The sequence below is a fragment of the Artibeus jamaicensis genome, unplaced genomic scaffold, assembly GCF_021234435.1.
Source record: "Artibeus jamaicensis isolate MK-2021 breed Jamaican fruit bat unplaced genomic scaffold, CSHL_Jam_final scaffold_2172, whole genome shotgun sequence".
In the NCBI taxonomy this organism is placed as follows: Eukaryota; Metazoa; Chordata; class Mammalia; order Chiroptera; family Phyllostomidae; genus Artibeus; species Artibeus jamaicensis.
This window is the reverse complement of record NW_026522031.1, coordinates 3,188,849-3,207,465: the sequence shown is the minus strand read 5'-3', so window position 1 is coordinate 3,207,465 and position 18,617 is coordinate 3,188,849. Positions and strand designations below refer to the sequence as shown.

Genomic DNA, 18,617 nt, shown 5'->3' with positions numbered 1-18,617 from the left:
TAAAGTTCTTGAGTTTCACAACCTACAAATCCCTTGATCACTGGAATGGGGGCAATTAGGAAACTTCACAGAGAAAGAGTTCTTTTCAGCATCAGAAAAAAGCAAACAGTTCAAATACAAATAAGAGACCTTACAAATCTTGAGTGCACATTATGAGTTTTACAGCGAAAATTTTAACATCAAGAAAAGCCCACATGCTCTGTTTTGTAGATTTCTTTACTGACATGAGGGACTCTAGGCCCCTGCTCCTTATGCCCAAAAGGACAAAGAAAGATAAGACTGTCTCTTACTGTCTTCTGCTTAATCTCCTTCTGCCATTGGGCAGACAGCCTCCCCCAAGCCCATCACCTCTGGAGTATGACCTGTACAAGGGGAGCAGGGAGCTTTGGGGCTGTGTCCCCACTGCCACAGAAGTCCCTGACCCAGCAGCTGGCTCCGGAAACCACTGATCCAGACCAGTCTGCAAACATGACTGGAAGAAACAGTGTAAAGTGATTAAATCCATCACACTACATATATTTTGGTTGGTGTGTCCCCTTGTTTGTTAACAAATGTTAGAGAACATTGGTGGCCATGATGACTTGGAGTGCCCATCAGACCACACTGCCAAATGCAAATCCTACTCAGGACCACTGACTCTTTCCCACCTCGGTAGCTCAGTACAGCAGTGTCCGTGTGCATCCACCTTGCCCAGAATGTGTGGGAGAAGAAAGCCAAAGCTGACATAAATTCAGAAAGAAATCAAGATAAAATTCATGGAACAAAGTTTGTATGTTATAGTCAGGGATTTCCTACATGTTTCCAGAAATTGCTGGTTCTGAGGAAACACAAGGCTACACAAATGAGACTGGGTCCATAAACACTTCCATAAAGGCTTTAAAAATATATCCAATACAGTATAAAAATATATGGGAAGGTTAGTCAGAATACTATTGCCTGCCACTCATTTCTAGATACAGAATTATGTGGTGAAACAAAAACACATAAACCAATAGAGTTCCAAGAATTAGCACTGTCTGTCTTTTCATTTGACATACGTGTGGCAGAAGAGAAAAGGAGAAAATACACTGAGAAAATGAAGCATATTTGCAAAATAATACTGACCACCCCTCTGCTGATTAGTCCTGCAAATATTTCCCTGGAGTCTGAGTCTGATCTTTTAAGTTCCAACTGTACATTTAAAGGATTCTAGTAGGTATCTATGCAGATACCCAAGGAAGAGCCACGGGAACCCGAAACTCAATTGTAATCAATAACTTCCCTTCGCTCATCCTTCCAGTTTTCCCTATCACCATGTCCTGGGGATGGTGGTTATCTCATTTATCCCAATGTGATACCATCACTCTGTCTTGTATTAGCTCCCAAGGCCTGTATCACTCTGCCCAGGCTTGTCCATCTGGTGAAAGCTACACCTCATTTGAGTTTCATCTCACAGGTTGCCTCCTCTTTGGAACCCTTCCTGGTGTCACCGGACAGAATTGATGTGCTACTTTCTGTCCTGGCTGACACCTCAATTGAAGGGCACATTGCATGACATGTGGTTATAGTATTTGTTTTCTCTGTGTTTTTCTCTCCATTGGGCTTTGTAATTTTTCTGAAGAAAGAAATCATTTTCTGGTCATTTCAGTTTTCCAGTGTTTGGCAAAGTGGAAAAAAAGAGTTGATTTGTAAAATCAACCTCTCTATCTCTCTGTCTCTCTGTTTCTCTCGCTTATATAGATAGATGAACAAGGAGTGGATGGCTGAAGCACTGTAACCATTCTACACAGCATGGTTACAGCAGCAGCTGCTTTGGGTGGTTGGCTGAGGTGAAAGAAAGTGGGCAAGTATCCACCAAAAAGCCCTGCCACCTGGTGAGCAAGGAGGGCTAGGGACCCGTTTATGTGCAGACAGGAGGTAGCTCTGCTCCTGTGTCTAAGCTGCTGGCACAGAGGTACAGAGCTGTCTGGTCCTTCCGGGTCGATGGCATGGTGAGAGGAAAGGTCGCCTTCTCCTCCCGAGAGGCCTGGTAGCCTTCAGCCAGGTCTCCCTTAGCAACATCAGTCTCACCTCGGGAGATGTAGATCAGCCTCAGCCCCTGCCCTGGGTCCTGTCGGTACCAGTACATGTTGTCATGACCAAAGTCCTGTTCACACTGCAGGGTCACATCTTGACCTTCCTCTCTGAACAGGTATTTTGGGGTCTGAGTGATTCCACCACCCACTGTGCCTATGGAAGAAAGAAGGTTCTGGAAACACAGCCCAAGACAGTGGCCCTACTGCTGTTATGGTAAAAAGCTTAGTTAGACATGGAATGTGGCACCTTCTGAACAGGAATTTGCTCCCTGAACTTAGGACTCATCTGTTCTCAGAACACAAAGGGCCATGCAGCAGAGCACCTGGCCACTCAGAGTGGGAAGGGGATCCTCTTTTGCTAAAGGCACTTGCAGGAAGACAAATGAGGCAAGAGACTTAGCTCTGGGGATCCCCTCTGTGTGTGTGCAGAATGTGCCAGAAGGCTAGAAAGACAGTGGAAAGAGGCCCTGGAGGTAATCAATCAGGCTCCCTAATTTTGCAGATGAGGAGACAGAGCAGAGGAGACCTGGATTACTTGCACCCCATCCCCTTGTGCCTCCCTCTGGCTTGAGTGGCTGGCACCCAGCAGAGACTCACTGTGATTGGCCTGTTGGCTGTGCCCTTCCTAGTCAAGGTGAGGTCTGCTCATGACAGCAGCCTGTAGACATGTGGGTCACCCGAGAACATAGAATTCACCTTTAGTCCCATCACTGCATGGGTACAGCTTTGCTCAAATCCATCCTCCATTCATGCCAGGGCCCCATTTTAGTCTAGGGCCTGGCATGAGAACCTTCTCCCTGGCTGGTTTTCTGTTTTCTCATTTTTAATCTCTTAGAAATTTTTCTTCTTTTCTTCAGTGCCCAAACTAGATTTCCATCTGAGTGTTCTGTGCGTATCTATTATGTATTCTTCATTTCTTAGATAAGTTTGTGTTTTGCTTTCATTTCTTTCGTGACTTCAATCAAAAAATTTTATTTTCTGTCTCTGTTTTTGCTTTTTCTGTTCATAAATTTGATCCTCTGGTTTGTTTTCTTCAAATGCTTGCTTGAACATATTTGTTTGCATTGTAGACTTAAATTTTTCTTTTGACACTGATTGTTTTTGGGGGGAGACAGTGGAAGGTGTTTTTTATTTTTCCTGTATCCGATGGATGTTATGCTTCTATTGTTCATTTTTATGACTTTCATAATATACCCAGCTTAATCCCATTGTTCTAGCAAAGTCCAAATGCTTGCATAAGTTTTTTTTATGGATTGAAGGGTGATATGAGTCCTATGATTTCATAATTCTCATCCATTTTCCAGGACTCTAAAATTTCCCCTATTTCTTCTTTTTTCCCTTCACTACCCAGGGTGCAGAAGACTCTTCTTCCTTCCATTTCCACTGTTTTTTCCTCCCTCAAAAGCTCAGTATTCTGAAGTCCTTCTCTTTATGTCTGGTGCCTGGCCCTTTAAACGGAGTGCACTTTGACCCGTTCCCTCCAGTCCTGCTCAGGTCTGACTCCAAGGAGACAGAGAGGGGGGTTCTTCCCCTGGGGTCTCTCCAACCCTCCTCAGCCCTCTCTGTCCCCTGGCAGTTTTTCTGCTTCCCCCTGTTGCTGCAGGGCAGGGAGAGGAGGGACTGCAGTGTGAGCAATAATTTCAGAAAATCGAGAGGAAAGGCAGCAGGGTAGCTTGGTTTATACTCGTCCTGGTGAGGGTGGACGTCCTTGGTACTAAGAACTTGAAATGCTTTGCATGTATAAGCCTTTTGATTGTCTGAATTGTTTCATGGAATAAAGAAGAAGAAAAACTGTTTTCTAGGTTCCCAACATCTGTTCAGTGATGAGTTTTAAAGAATTATTCAAAGACATAACAAAAAGTTGAGATGATATGTTTCTAATGAGCAAAATTTGAGGGCCAGACAGGTCTCCTATATTTCAGACAGATTTATCCAACTCCATTTTCTCCATCTCTGGGGTGCTATATAGCAGCTCAGGCACCAGGCCACAAAACCAGGATCATTTCAGAGGGATAAAAGGATGTACAGCATGGTGCACAAAGCTCAACCCCTGAGGTACACAGACCCTGATTGATAGGTTTATATTCTCTCTCTCTCACTCACTTTTCCAGCTCCCCACTCTCCTGAGTGTGAGAAAAAAAACAAACTTCTGGAACTAGATTTTCTCCTATGGCAAATGAAAAAAACATGTCATTTGCTTGATTATCTTACTTTTTTCAATAAAATTCTGTATTTAAAGCACACACAGAGGACTTGAAGTAGACTATGAAGCAAAGAAAGGAGAAGTATTAGTCAATAAATATTTTATTGCAGAAATTATGTCACCTCTTGCATGTGACAGAGTCTGAGTTGGTGAGCAAGGGCTGGGAGGTTCCTTCCCCAGCTGGGACCCTGCCCCCTCTCCCAGCTGTGGCTGTGTGGGGGCGGGGCCTGGAGGAGGTTTGTGCTCTGGGAGGACGGGACTCTGAATTGGTGTGGACACAGAGCTGGCACAGAAATACACTGTGGAGTCACCAGGCTCTGCCAGCTGGATGTTGAAGACGCTGGGTCCCTTTTCTGGAAATCTGGCAGAAAAGCGTTTTGATGGCATTCCTGACTCGTCCATGATTTGTTTTCTCCGCAGGGAAATCATGAACTTCAGCCCTTCCTCCGGGAGCTGCTGATACCAGTAAACGTAAGTGTGGCCTGTCACGGGGCCGCACCTCAGAGTTGCCTCCTGTCCTCTCCCCACGACCAGGTGTCTGGGGTGCTGGGTGACGCTGGCATTCACGGGACCTCAGGGGAGAAGAGATGGCGTGAGACAGAGTCCTACCGGCAGCGGAAGTCTGTAGCTTACAGTGAAGCCACCCAAGGTGAGTGCAAATAGCCTTGAAGTTTCCTGCGTCCCTTTAAAAATTCACCTGAATTTTGCTTTTTGGTCCATATTGCAGTTTTGTTTTATATAAATGTCAGTACCTTTCAGAAAGTCTTGGGCCACATGGAGGTCCAGAGCATGTTTGAGATACAGCTATGGAGCCACAGACAAAGCTGCATGATGCTGATAGATCACCAGCCCAGAACTCACCTGCCCCCAGGAGCCAGACGACCACCCAGCAGCGGAGTGTGGGGCCCATGACAGAGGTGGGTATGAGGGGATCCCTTGGGCAGTGCAAGGAGGCTCGGCTTGCTGCAGCTCTGGGAACTTGGCCTCACAGCTGCCTCCCAGGAGGCGGGTCTTCCTGTGACATCACCATCTCCAGTGGATTCTGCGGTTTCTACAGGTGATCTTGTACGTCATTGGAATGAGACATCTTTTTTTTAGAACAATACTAACAGCCTGGCTCAGTGTATGTTGGTATAGTGTGGTGCAGGGAAAGCTGAGGGAGATGAGCACCTTTGTTATTGGTCTTTAGTTGATGAAAGATTAATTTTCACCCCATCCCTCTCCATGTTTTATTTTTTATTGAATCTACTGGGGTGACATTGGTTAATATAATTATATAGGTCTCAGGTGTACGATTTATATTAAATCATCTGTATAGGGTACTACTGTGTGTTTACCACCCCAAGTCAAGTCTCCTTCCATCACTCTTTATTCCCCCCTTTACATTCTTCCACCCCCCCACTTCCCTCCTCTCCTAGAACATTTTCTTATCATTTATTTGTTTATTTCCCTTGTGTTGATCCTACCTTTCCATTTGGTGTTGTTGAGCAGAGATAGCGACCAAGTATGAGATGTAGGTTCACAGGGATGTAGAGATCAGTGGGCCGATCAGGGGAAAAAAGGAAAAATTAGAGGCAGGAAATGATCTGACTCAGTTTCCTTCTCCCCTCCTTTGTCTCAAGATGCTTTGATCATTTCAAGCATCTTGAGGAAACTGATTTTATGGTTCATAATTTGTTTTGCTCATCTCTTGTCATTCTACTTGTGTTTTTAATAAAAGTACACATTTCAAAGAACAAACATTAGAAAAACCACAAACTCTCCCTCCCTCTCACCTCATGTCCTTTGATTCTTCGCATCTCTTCGAACTATTCTCTTTAATCATGGATGGGCTACTGATGTTTGAGGGGTCTCTCGTCCTTCCATTCTTCTGTTCTCCTTTCCTACCCTGTGGCGGTGAATAAAAATTACATGAAAGCCCACCTGTTGTTGGAAGAATGGAAAGAAGAGTCAAAGGAGAATGAGGCACAGTCCCACCCTGTTAGAATTTACAGGGGGCCTGGAGGAGATGCAGCCCGTACCTCTAGAACCCCCAGGCTTTGAGTAATAAATAAGATCATGTTAATCCTTAGGGTCCAAATCATGGCTCATGGCTTTGTCTTATTAATAGCAGGATCTGAAGGCCTCCCTCAAAGGCTGTCATTATTTGGGGGAGAATTCAGTAGGCTTCCCCAAATGTATAATTCAATCAAACTGCAGCTGCTCAGAGTCAGCACAGCTATTTCTTCTGGAAATACTCCAAATTGCTCACAAATGCTTTTGATGGAAATGCCATCACTGAGCATCCCTGCCCACAGGGATGTTTCCTGGGTGCTGTTAGAGCCACCCACCCTCAGGCTGCTGGGGCAGGGTTGGAGTTCACACAACCACAGGGAGATGAATTGTCTCATCATCATCTCGGAGCTGACCTGGTTAATTAGGGCCCAGAGAAACTCTGCAACTTGTGAACGGTTCCATCAGCTTCTGGATGTTACCAGGCTTCTGTCTGCAGGCTCAGACCCAGTCCAAGGGGTTAGGACAGATGCCTTAACCACCCAATTTTACTCTTTCCTGTCCACTACTGCGTGTTCCAGAGCAAACCTCCCTCTCACTGTGATGAGTACCAAACAGATTCAAGCAGCAAGCGTGTGTTGAAATCTTCAATGGTCAGACAGAGTATTGTCCAAAATGGGGCCCTTTAATATGTAAAAGAGGGTGATATTAATAATTATGCCAGGACCACAGGCCTGGACCAGGACAGCCATGGTAAACCAAACCCTTTGGTTACCTTACATGGATGACTTTCCTTTTTCTTTCTTTCTTTCTTTCTTTCTTTCTTTCTTTCTTTCTTTCTTTCTTTCTTTCTTTCTTTCTTTCTTTCTGTTTCTTTTCTTCCTTTCTTTCCTTCTTCTTTTTAAAATATTTTTAAAATTGATTCTTTCAGAGAGATAAACACTAATTTGTTGTTCCACTTACTTAGGCATTTATTGGTTGATTCTTCTTGTATGTGACCTAACTGGAGATTGAATCCATGACACTATCCTATCAGGACAAAGCTCTCACCAACTGAGCACCATGCCATGGCTGGTGGGCTTTCTAACACATTCCTTTACTGCCATCTGGCGTCACTGGGGAGATTGCAAGAAATAAATATGCACCATTTTCTTTGACATGACCACATTCCAAGTCAATGCCAATGTTGAAACGTATAGGAATGACCTATCGTGTCCCTTCCAACCAGATGATGTCTGGATCGGTGTTGTCCCCATGTCCAATGACAGTGATTCCAGATGGCTGCAGCATGTCTTCCACAGCAGTCCCTGGTGGTCACACACGTGGGAAAACATGAAGATCCATGCTGAATCAAAGAATCACAGTCATGTTGGACCTCGGAGATCGAATAGTGCAGGTCTCTTATTTTAAAAAGGGGAACACTGAGTCCCAGAAAGGGAGGGCGCTTGCCAACAGCTTGCAGGTAAAAATGAATAAATAACTTAATTTAATTAAATTTTAAAAAACCTTGCATTAATTAGGAAGCAGGCTCTCTGATTCAGTTCCAGTGTCCCTCTGGCTCTGGAACCTGCAAGAGAGAGAAAGGAGAAGTTGGGTGTTCAGAATTACAGCGTAGAAGTCCATGCTTCTTGGGCAGCTGGGCGAGGACTTGAGGTTTGAATTCCCGGGAGTGGCCCCAGAGTGTGGATTACTTCTCAGTGTCTCTTCTCCCTTCCCCTGGAGGGGTCGTGGTGTCTGCACCCTCAGGGGTGTTCCCTTTCAATCGCTGCCATGAGGAGGCTCAGCGGTGGTGCAGAGGCTGCCTGCACCTGCACTGTTAGCACTGGTCATTCTGCAAAGAGCTCACTGCCCCTGCGGGGTACACTGATGGACAAGCGATCTGCAGGGGAGAAGGGTTTGAGACAAAATCAATCAGGGTTTCTTAGTGTTTTGGTACTATCAACCTCGGATATCTGGTGTTGTTTGGGGGCTGTGTTTATAAACTCGGGATCCATGGACTGCCCAATTCTGCATTGGTGTAGAGGGATTTCAGCAGCCCAGAGGCACACCCTCTCAATCACTGAAGGGGCAATCTATGGTTTTGGTCTCTTCTGGGGGCAGCTGGAGATGCCACAATTAACCTGCTTCTTCTCAGGCAGAAAGTTGAGGAGGGGCCTTTTCAAGTGTCTTCCTGGACTTCAGGGGAGAGGAAGAGTTTGCACCCTGGAGGGAGCTAACTCAGCCTCACTGTGCCAGTACCACAGAAGCACAGAAGTGTGGAGCAGGGTCCCCCAGCTCTGTGGGCTGGGTCTTCAGGGTGAGGTAGGTTCCTTTGGGTCTTCCAGCTGAGAATCATTCTCGGGCATTCCCAGCTTAGCCTCGGGGTTTTGGTATTGGGAGGAAATCAGGAATTCCATTTCCTGCCTGAGATTTCGTCGATACCAGTAAACAAATACATGCCCAGAAATTGGATCACATCTCAAAATCACCCCCTGCCCCACATGTGTGACCCTGGGGCAGAGACTCCAGCTGCCTTCATGGCCTCTGTATCCTATGGGAGAAGATGGAGCTGTAGAGAGTGAAGGGCAGCCAGAGTAAAGAGTCTTTTACCCAAGTTCCTGTGCACTCCCAAGCTCATTGGCTTCCAGGAGACAGAGCGTGGGTTCAGTAGCGGAGCCTGGTGCCCTGGGCATGGTCAGCAGCAGGATGATGCTTTTCCAGCAATGGTTCCTGATGCGCCACAGCAAAGAGTTCCCTTGGCCCCACAAGGTAGGATCTGCTGGGACATCCCACAGCCCCTGGGGCACCTTCTGTGGGAGAGGGAAGATCCGTGGTCCAAATGGTTGTCTGCATGTTTATTTTGTCACATGGATATGTCAACAGGCTCCAATCCACGTGGGTTCTTAGGGAAGTCAAAGTTTAGGGACAACATAAGAGGAAGTGGAAACAGAAAAAAGAGTAAGAAGAAACAGAAAGAGCAAGAAAATGGTTGAGGACTACACTAGAGTTGCAATTTTACCAACCTCATCAAGTTCTCTTGGCCGAGTTCTCGAATTTCAGCACGAACAAAAATCACCAGGCGGTTGGCAAAATTATATATATTCCTATAACCCACCTCCAGAAACGCAGACTGGGAAATCTGACCCAGTCCTAGAATATACCTGTTGAACCTACACTTTAGGTGACACAGGCTCGTTGTCTCAGGCCAATGAAAAATGTTTTTTGAATAAAGATTTTAATAGGCTACACTAACAAAAGACTGCTTAATGCATTAGACTGGAATGCTAAAATTGAAGTAGAACAAGGGACAAAAGAAATTTTTCTGAGAAAGGAATATTTAATGGACTGATTTAAGTTCTGGAAACTGCATTAAAAATAAAAAAGAATACATGGGAAACATGAAGCCTAATGGAACAATTTGATTAAAGCTGAGAGAAGAGAAATTTCCAGAACCTAAGCTTTAGTCCATATTGTCAAATGCTTCAAAGAGCTTAAGCAAGCAGAGAAACAAAAATAAACCTTTGGTCTAGTAAGAATATAGTTTTAATCCTTAGGATAGTCTCAGAAGAATGGAAACAGTCCAAAAAAAAAGGTGAAGACAACCTTCAAAGGACTCACCCCCCTGTGGGAAAGCAAAGGTGTGGGTCAGCGGGAGTCAGACTGAGTTTGGAGAGGAGCAAACATGGCCACCAAGAAGCACTCACTCCCCAGCACTGGGAAAGGGACTTAAAAACAGAGGCCCTGACACTGGATAGACCAGGAAAGTGGGGGCTTCTACTTCCAGGGGTCAGAATAAAAAGAAGTATGTTCAAACCTCAGTGAGTAAAACAATTGGTGTTCACTTATACTGAAGTAAGAGCCTATGAGACTAGACAGAGTACATAAACTTCTCTAACACTGAGTGGCAGGTGATGTAGCAACGACCAGTTTGTAAGCAGAAAGATCGCCAAATTTTCACAGAGGTGCTCAAACCCAATGTCTGCTCAATGTGATAGAATAATGTCTCTAGGTGGGGCCAATGCCAGGATGCCTCCTTTGGTGTGCATTTGATGATGAATGTGTTGTTCCCCATCACAATCTGGATCCCATGCCTGAGGGTTTTTCCATGTCTGCATCCACTTTCCATTGCACAGTGGGTGTTGTGTCACTGCGAATGCATTAATCTGTCTCTCCCCCCAGCCCCAGGGACACCAATTAGTGACATTGTAGGTAAGGTCTAAATTGACATGCTTTTTGCGTTACCTGGATTTAATTCCTTAATAAAGAAATTCACCAGAGTCCCCACTTGGTCTGACATTCTAACAACTAAGGATTCAATTGCCTCTCTAATTCCTTCTCTTTTCCTGGGTTCTCTGTGCCCAGCCAATGTAGTAATCATGCTTTGTTCCTCACTTATGAGGGACATCTGCGGGGTGTCCTTGATTTGTAAGGTCAAAGTGACAAGCCCCAAGCTGCCACATTGTTCAAAATAACCCCACCCTCTTGGCTAATGTTGAATTTTCCAAGAGCATGTTCTTGAGTAAAATGTATTCATTTTTTCCCCTGTCTCCTGGATTTGTAATCTAGCATGAGCAAGGTTAAGTTGGCCCTTCTCACTGTGGCTGAAGTGCTGGCCTCTGAATCTATAAACTTGTACCCAGTGTGAGATCTAAGAAATGAAGAAGGCAGTTAATAATAAGGAAGAATATGGGACCAACAAGATGGAAAAGGAAATGAGTTGTCAAATCAGCCGTGTGATGATTCCAGGACTTTATTCCACTTTGTTCTGGAGAAATCTCTGTGTTCTCATTTTGGTGCCATGGGCTATGTGTTTAGCTTTGCAATGAATTATGCTTTGGTGTAAGCGAGCTCATTAGCTTTCATTTTCTTTGGACCTGGTATGCCACCTGCTTCCTGAGCTGCACCCAGGGTGAGTTTGTGCATCAGGCAGAGCTGATATTTAGCAGTGTGGATTCACTGCTGGCGCAGAGATACATGGCTGAATCCTGCAGCTCCGCACCCTGGATCTCCAGGCTACAGGGTGAGTTTTGAGGACACTCAGCTAAAAATCTATTCTTGGGCAGCTCTGTTTCAAAAACATTTTTGTCCTGGAAGGAAACCAAGAACTTGAACTCTTTTGCCAGGATCTGTTGGTACCAGTAAACGTACCGATGTCCCTTTTGGGGGACACAAGACATTTTCACATTCTGTCCTTCCCCTTTGATCAGGTGCCCTGGGGCCTGGGTGACTTCTGCATCAAGGGAGCCTGGGGAGAGAGCAGACAGAAGTTGGAGACCTGGCCCAGGGGGGACACTGATGGGGTGGGAGTGGGCAGCTGAAACTCACAACAGGGACTTACCTGCACCCAGGAGACAAAGGACCATGGAGCAGATAACTGTGGCACACATGGCAGGCTTAGGAAAACACAGAGTCAGGCAGGGTCCCCTGAAGCATCCTTAGCCCCCCCCCACGGCTGCTCTGTGACGTGATCACTTCGTGGAACCCAGCAGTCTTGGCGTGAAGACACCTTTGCTTTTGTCACAGTAGAACCACTTCTTTAGCTGCAGTCCCCAGCTTCTTCATGGATTTTTTTCAATCTATACATCCTTATGAATTATTTTCTGAATGATTGACATTACAGATATACTAGAATTAAAATGTGTATTTGTTTCCCTGCTTGCTTGATCTTTTTGAAGCATTTGACAATATTGATTATTCTGAAGTTCCGGAGATTTCTCTTCCCTCAGCTTCATTCACATCATTTTTAATTAGTGCATGCTTTTTTTTTTCATGTACTTTCCAGCACCTAATTCTATCCATTAAATTTAGGATCCTGCTCTGATCAAGTAAAAAAAAAGAACATGAAACAACTATACTCAGTTGTTGGAAAAGTCGACACAGGACTGTGATTCTTCAGAAGCAAGAAAAAAGGGGTCTTGTCCACACGCAGTGTGGGGGGACAGAACATGAAAAATTTGCTGAGTTGAGTAGACAGAGATTAAAGGTTAGAGGGGACAAAGGCAGCTAGGGTTTGTGAGGAAGACTACCAGATAGGAGAAAGCTACACAAAGAAGTCGGCAAACCATCATCATAAGGACCAGAACTTTTGTCTCAGTAGTGTCTGTGTAGGATTAAACTTAAAAAAAAAAAAAAAAAAAGAAATCTACAGGGCCCAGGTTGGGTGGCTCAGTTGGTTGGAGTGTTGTCCCCTACACCAAAAGGTGGTGGTTTGTTCAATCCTCTGGTGGGGTGCACACGGGACATAACTGGTTAATGGGTTAACATCTCTCTCTCTCTCTCTCTTTCTCCTTTCTTTCTCTCTAAGATAAATAGACTTATCCTAGGGTGAGGATTAAACAAACAGACATTAGAGAGGAACCACAGATTCACCAGCATCCCTGGATGCCCAAGCTTTCGCAGTGGGACAAGGTCAGGCTAGAGCAGGAGAAGGCAAATGACGGCCCAGAGGCTGGCTGTCTGTGGATGTAAGGATGAGAACCATTTCTACAATGACAGAGTGAAGAGCTTGGAATACCTTCTCTCTAGAGAAAAGATATAACCGCTGAAAGTTTAGAAACAACCATTGAAAGCCTTTGAAAATTATCTCAAGAGGCTCTGGCTGGTGTAGCTCAGTGGATTGAGCACTGGCCTGTGAACCAAAGGGTCACCAGTTCAATTTCCAGTCAGGGCACATGCCTGGGTTACGGGCCAGATCTCTAGTCAGGGGAATATGAGAGGCAACCGATCAATGTATCTCTCATGCACTGATGTTTCTCTCCCTCCCTTCCCCTCTCTCTAAAGTAAATAAATAGAACCTTAAAAAAAGAAAATTATCTCAAGAGCATATAGCAATGGAGAACACAAGGACCCATCCATTCCCCAGGGAGGGGTGAGTTGCCAGCAGTTCCCATTCCCACCAGTTGCATGGTGTGGAAACTCTGTTCCGGCAAATGCAGCCCAGGCACCTGCTTCCTTCCTCCTTGGAGCACCCACATGTAGCGTGGCCCCTCTGTTCCAGAAACAACAGGCCAAGAACGCTTGGTCCCAATCCTTCTCATTCCGGCTTCCTTGCAGGGTGGAGATTCCATGCTGGGAGGGGCAAGTTGAGAAGATCAAGGCATACCACCCCATCTGGGGGCCCACCCAGAGAGTAGGGACCCCCTCCAAGGGAAGTGGACCACTGTCCCTGCCCCCAGCTGTGGAACCGTGGTGCAGAGTTCTGTCCCTAGGGCAAGGTGGGCCACAGGCATAGCTCGACCTTGACTTAGGGGCCCACCAGGCCTTGCTGACCTTTTCTTATGACTTTCTTATGAATGAACTTCTTTGCTGCTTCCCTCCCTTCTCCCTTCCCTCTGTCCTCACAGGGGTCGTGGTTCTTCCAGGCTCCTCACTCCTTCCTGTTTCCTCTCACAGGCATGTTTAAACTCAGGCTTGGCACCCGCTTCTTGGAGGACCTGAACTAATGCCCGTGGAGCAAACTCTGGTAACTTTAATATTTCTTCTAAAGCCCCACATCGAGCTTTCGATATGAGTCCTATCTGTGCCACTTAAATGGTTCATCAGTTTACATCAGGCGAAATAGTTCAGTGCGTTGGGAATAACGCATGCTCAAGGCAATGCCTGTGCCTTTGAATCTGGAACGAGTCTTTAGTGGTTCTAGTTGTCCTTATTGATAAGAAACCTGGGGAGTGATCACAACATGCCTCCGAGGGTGGCTTCCTCTCCTTCAGGAGAGGACTTATGGGAGGGGTCTACCTCTTACCTGGGCCTGCTCTTACAGGGGTGTCCAACCTTTTGGTGTCTCTGGGCCACACTGGAAAAAAAAGAGTTGTCTTGGGCCGCACATTAAATACACAAACACTAACAAAACCCAAAAAAGTCTCATAATGTTTGAAGGAAGTTGACGATTTTGTGTTGGGCCTCATTCACAGCCATCCTTGGGCACAAGTGTCCTGTGGGCCACAGGTTGGACACCCCTGTTTAACATATTGCTAAGTCTCCAACTTAAACATGAAAAAAAAGTTTCTGTTTGTCTACTGCAGAGAACAGAACAGGTGATTAAAGTGATTCTGGGGAAACACCACCAGCTGAACGTTGGGCGTGTGTAACCACTTTTCCACCCTTGGCATAACCGTCCAGGGTTTTGTAGGGTCTACACCAACTTCCCTCTGCACAGGAGATAATGACAGCTGGGAACCCACTTCCCATGGCGGTTGTGGGAGGGCAGCAAGGTCTGGAGGTGGTGTGTGGACCCGGAGCAGGTTTGTGAGTGGAGGGGAGGCAGCCCTCTCACTCTGTGTCTCTGCTGGTTGCACAGAGGTACACAGCAGAGTCCCCCAAGCCTGGCGAACGGATGCCCAGCGAACAGAAGGATGTGTTAGTCCGGCTGGGTTGGAAGTTGTCCGAGGTGTCTGTTTCTTTGTTAAGGTTCTGATCATAGTAGTAGAGCAGCAACTTTGGGCCTTGGCTCAGCTTCTGTTGGTACCAGTACATGACATCATGATTCAGGTCCTGAGAACAAGTCAAGGTCACTGGCTCCCCCATCCTGGTAATCTGGTATCTTGGGCTCTGGGTGACTGTGGCACCCAGGTGACCTGCAGAAAAAGAAGGAACATTTAGAGACAGAGTCAAGAGGGAGACAGATGTTGCTGCCGTAAAGAAGGACACTGAACTGGGATGTGATAGCTTTAATTAAGAATGTCCTCAGGGCTCACCTGCTCCCAGGAGACAGAGGGCCACACAGTGGAGAAGCCTGGGACCCATGGCAGGGCCAGAGAAGGCAGTCTGTCCCAGACTCTGATCTCTGGGTTTGAAGGTGGGAGCTCCGAGAGCCCCTGGTCCCTGAGAGGTGGGTCTGCCTGGTCCCTGAGAGGTGGCTCTGCCCCTGGTCCCTGAGAGGTGGCTCTGACCCTCCCTGAGAGCCAGAGCTGCTGTTGACATCACCAGGGCAAGGGCCACCCCTTGCGATATTATACGCAGCTTCCTACATGGCTGAAGAGGCTGGGCTGGGCTGGATCAGGCATGAAGTAGAGGAGATGTCTTCCTATTTGTTCCTCTTCCTGTATCTTACATTCACCCAGTCCTCTCCTTGCTACTTACATCCTATAAGGCAGGTCACACGTTCCTCAGCACATGGCTATCTTTTGCTCAGGTTGCACTCATGAATCTATGGTGCCATGTCTTTGGTTTATTATCTACGTCCTTGATGCATGAAAGGTATCTGCCCGCTAGCCCCACCCAAATGCAGAAATCAAGCCCTGTACTTGCCACAGCGCATCAAGGAAATTGGTGACAACACACTGCCCCCTTGTGGCCGCTAGAAAAGTGGCGGGGGCAGCCTTCCCACACTGCCAGAGGAGACCAGTGCCGTGGGTGCGGATGCAGAGGGCTTAGAAATATGTCTAGCCCCGTTCTGCTCCTACTAGACCCGTGCCCCTCGGACCAACACATGCTAGGGGACTGACAAGCGTCACTAAAAATAACACAGACCCGTTGTGACAACTGGAATTGACCTCCAAGACACTCAGGATTGGCTGACGTGCCTATGTGTACGGCTAACCCATGTTTTCTCCATTTAAAAATCAGACCCGATGGAGAAAGGAAAACCACCTTTCATCTGTGTTTATCAACTTGGCTATCCCACTCAAAAACGAGATTTTAAAAAGTGTTTGGAAATGGATTTGTGTGGGACAAATGTAACTGAAACTTACCACCACCCTTGCCACCTCTGTCAGAGAGCCACCTACAAACCAGGAGTAAATGCATGTTCACTCCTGTCTTTATTTCCATCAGGGAGCCATTTAAATCGTGAGGAGAAGGGTTGTGACGATGTGGCCACAATCAGAGTCCCAATCCCTTTCAGATCAGAGCAGTGCGGTGGACCAGAATCACACTGTGCCTTCCCCGAGGGGTGACACACTCACCTCAAAAACAGGTGATAGACCGAGTTCTGTGTAAGGAGCCCCAGGACCTGGACCACAAACATGTCACAGATCCTCTTGCATTTCAAGAGTTAATGCCGGTTCTGCCTCTCTTCTCCTCTGTGGCGGATGAAGCTCGGGGGAGGACTTCTGTCTAGAGCTGCCGCTGGTGGCAAGGGGCAGGCAGAGGTGTGTTTTTGCACAGGGAGGGCCTGAGTCTGAAGCACTGTGCTGAGGCTGCTGGCGCAGAAATAAACTCCGGAGTCCTCTGGCCGTGCAGGCTGGATCCGCAGGGTGGAAAACGTCCCTTCGGTCCTCTCCGCTGAGAACCGATCAGCGGGCATCCCTGATTTATCCTGTATGAGCTCTTTTAGGAAGCTGATCAGAAAGGTTATTTCTTTCCCCGCGGCACGTTGGTACCAAAGAAGAGTCTCATGTCCAGAAATCGGGTCACATCTCAGAGTCACGGCCTGTTCCTTCTGTATGACCCTGTGGCTTGGGAACTGAGTGACTCCAGGGGAGACGGGTCCTGTGGGAAAAGATGACAACGTAGAATATGTCGCAAGAGTGTCTTGGGCAAAGGCCAAGTGGAGACATTCCCACGTGGAAGGACTCACTTGCTCCCAGGAGACAAAGGGACACCAAGCCGAGAAGCCTGTAAACCATGGCAGGATCCAGATAGAAATAAGAACTTCTCCAGATGATGGGACAGGTAAGTATGAGCAAAAATGAAAGCAAATCCGTGTCCCCTTGGCCCTGAAAGATGTGTCCCACAATAACATCACCATGGTCATCAATGCCTGTAGTCTCAAGAGTGCCCTCTAGGGAAGAAGAAGGGTAGCAGAAAGAGCAAAGTTTCTCTCAAGTTTGTCTCTTGAGGGGTGATGAACCAGTGCCAACAACATTGACCTGTTTTTGCATTGAAATAGGAACCATCCTCCTGTATGTTCCTGAAGAAGCTGCCACAGTAAACAGTGTCATTTCCTTTCCAGATCAATAGATTTTCATCCTCTAAGAATAAAATGTAAGGCCTTAAAATGTCCCTGCAACTTAATAGATGACCAAAAAATGTTTTGGTTCAGTTATGCAACTTAATTAAGATGTACCTTGGATGCTGTTTTGATGGACCAGGCAGCTTCCTAGGACAGGGGACATGGTGTGCAGACAGACCCCCATTAGATAAGGGAGAGAAAGGATTCAGATATTTACAAAGAGATAAAAAAAACACCCAAAGAAAAGTCTATCTGGGTCTACCATGTTTCTATTCTTGTACTAACATGCATGTACGTTTTGCAGATAATAAAGTGCAATGTTACATGTAAGTGAAATTATGCATATGATGCATGGACATGGGTCCATGTCCCATGGACATGGACAATCAGTTCCCAATGATGTGGGGACTGATTGAGGGAGGGGAGAGGGTGGGTCTGGGTGGAGGTGGGAATAGGGGGGGAATGGGAACAACTATAATAGAGTAAACAAGAAACAAAGTGAATCTCCAGGAGGGTAAAATGGTAGAGCCACTGTGGAAAATAATTGGGTAGTGTCCTTGAAAAATAACAACATGCTTCCCATACAACTGAGCAACCTCAGTCTCACTCTGGGGCATAAATTGAACCCAGAGCAATAAGAATTTACGTCCACACAGAACCCTGTACACAAAAGTTCGTACATAGCCACTTAACTTGTAATAGTGAAAACTGGGAGACAACCAAAATATCCTACCATAAGTGAGGTGCATCCATGCTGTGGGGTGCTTTTCAACAATAAAAAAACCCCAAGAATTACTGGTAAATGTAACAACTCAGACGAATCTCAAGGGCAATGTATGAGTGAAAAGAGCCAGTCTCAAAAAAGACCACCTACCATGTGAGTCCGTGTATAAAACATTCTCAAAACGACATCACAGAAATGGAGAATTGATCGGTGCTTCCCAGGGGTCAGGGATGGCGTGTGTGTGTGTGTGTGTGTGTGTGTGTGTGTGTGTGTGGTTGGGCAGACTGTGGTGCCAAGCTAGCTCTGTATATCAATTGCCTCTTCATACGTGAATAAAAATGACTTAGAACTGCTTGCACTTGGCAACAAGGTCAATTTCCTGGTCTCCATATTTGAGGATAATTATGGAAGATATAACCATTGGTTGAGACAGCATGAAAGCTACACTGAAAAGTTTCATTCTCCTTTGCAAATTCCTGTGAACCTGGAGCTATTTTTAACTGATAAGTGAAGGAAAGGGGACTTCTAAAAATGTGAAAAAGGTGTATTGTGACAATTAGAAAGATAATTATGGGAGAATTAGAAGAAAATGGGAAGGGCTGAGCAGATCTGAGGATATAACCATAGTCCCACTTAACCATCGCCAATGGTGCAGGCAAAGGCAGCAGGGACCCCTGATGACTACCTGAGACAGTCCAGCCGAGATAACGATCGCTGTGCAGTAGCTGCACAGTTTCAAGCTGCCTTCCTCACTTGAAAGCCCCATGGGATACA

The 18,617-nt window shown here is 46.3% G+C and overlaps 1 protein-coding gene and 1 gene segment (V, D, J or C); both read right to left on the bottom strand.

Annotated features, from left to right (window-relative positions):
- Positions 1-1,879: 1,879 nt before the first annotated feature.
- On the bottom strand, positions 1,880-5,246 carry LOC119048495 (uncharacterized). Its single transcript, XM_037144099.2, has 3 exons — positions 5,119-5,246; positions 4,380-4,829; positions 1,880-2,208 (listed from the first exon to the last, which is right to left on the bottom strand). The coding sequence occupies exons 1-3, from the start codon at positions 5,165-5,167 to the stop codon at positions 1,880-1,882; spliced, it is 828 nt and encodes a 275-aa protein (XP_036999994.2). The 5' UTR covers positions 5,168-5,246.
- A 9,212-nt stretch (positions 5,247-14,458) lies between these two features.
- On the bottom strand, positions 14,459-15,300 carry LOC119048488 (T cell receptor beta variable 10-1-like). The segment is given in 2 exon segments: positions 14,459-14,801; positions 14,922-15,300. Coding segments are annotated over 2 exon segments (531 nt in total).
- Between the last annotated feature and the right edge of the window lie 3,317 nt (positions 15,301-18,617).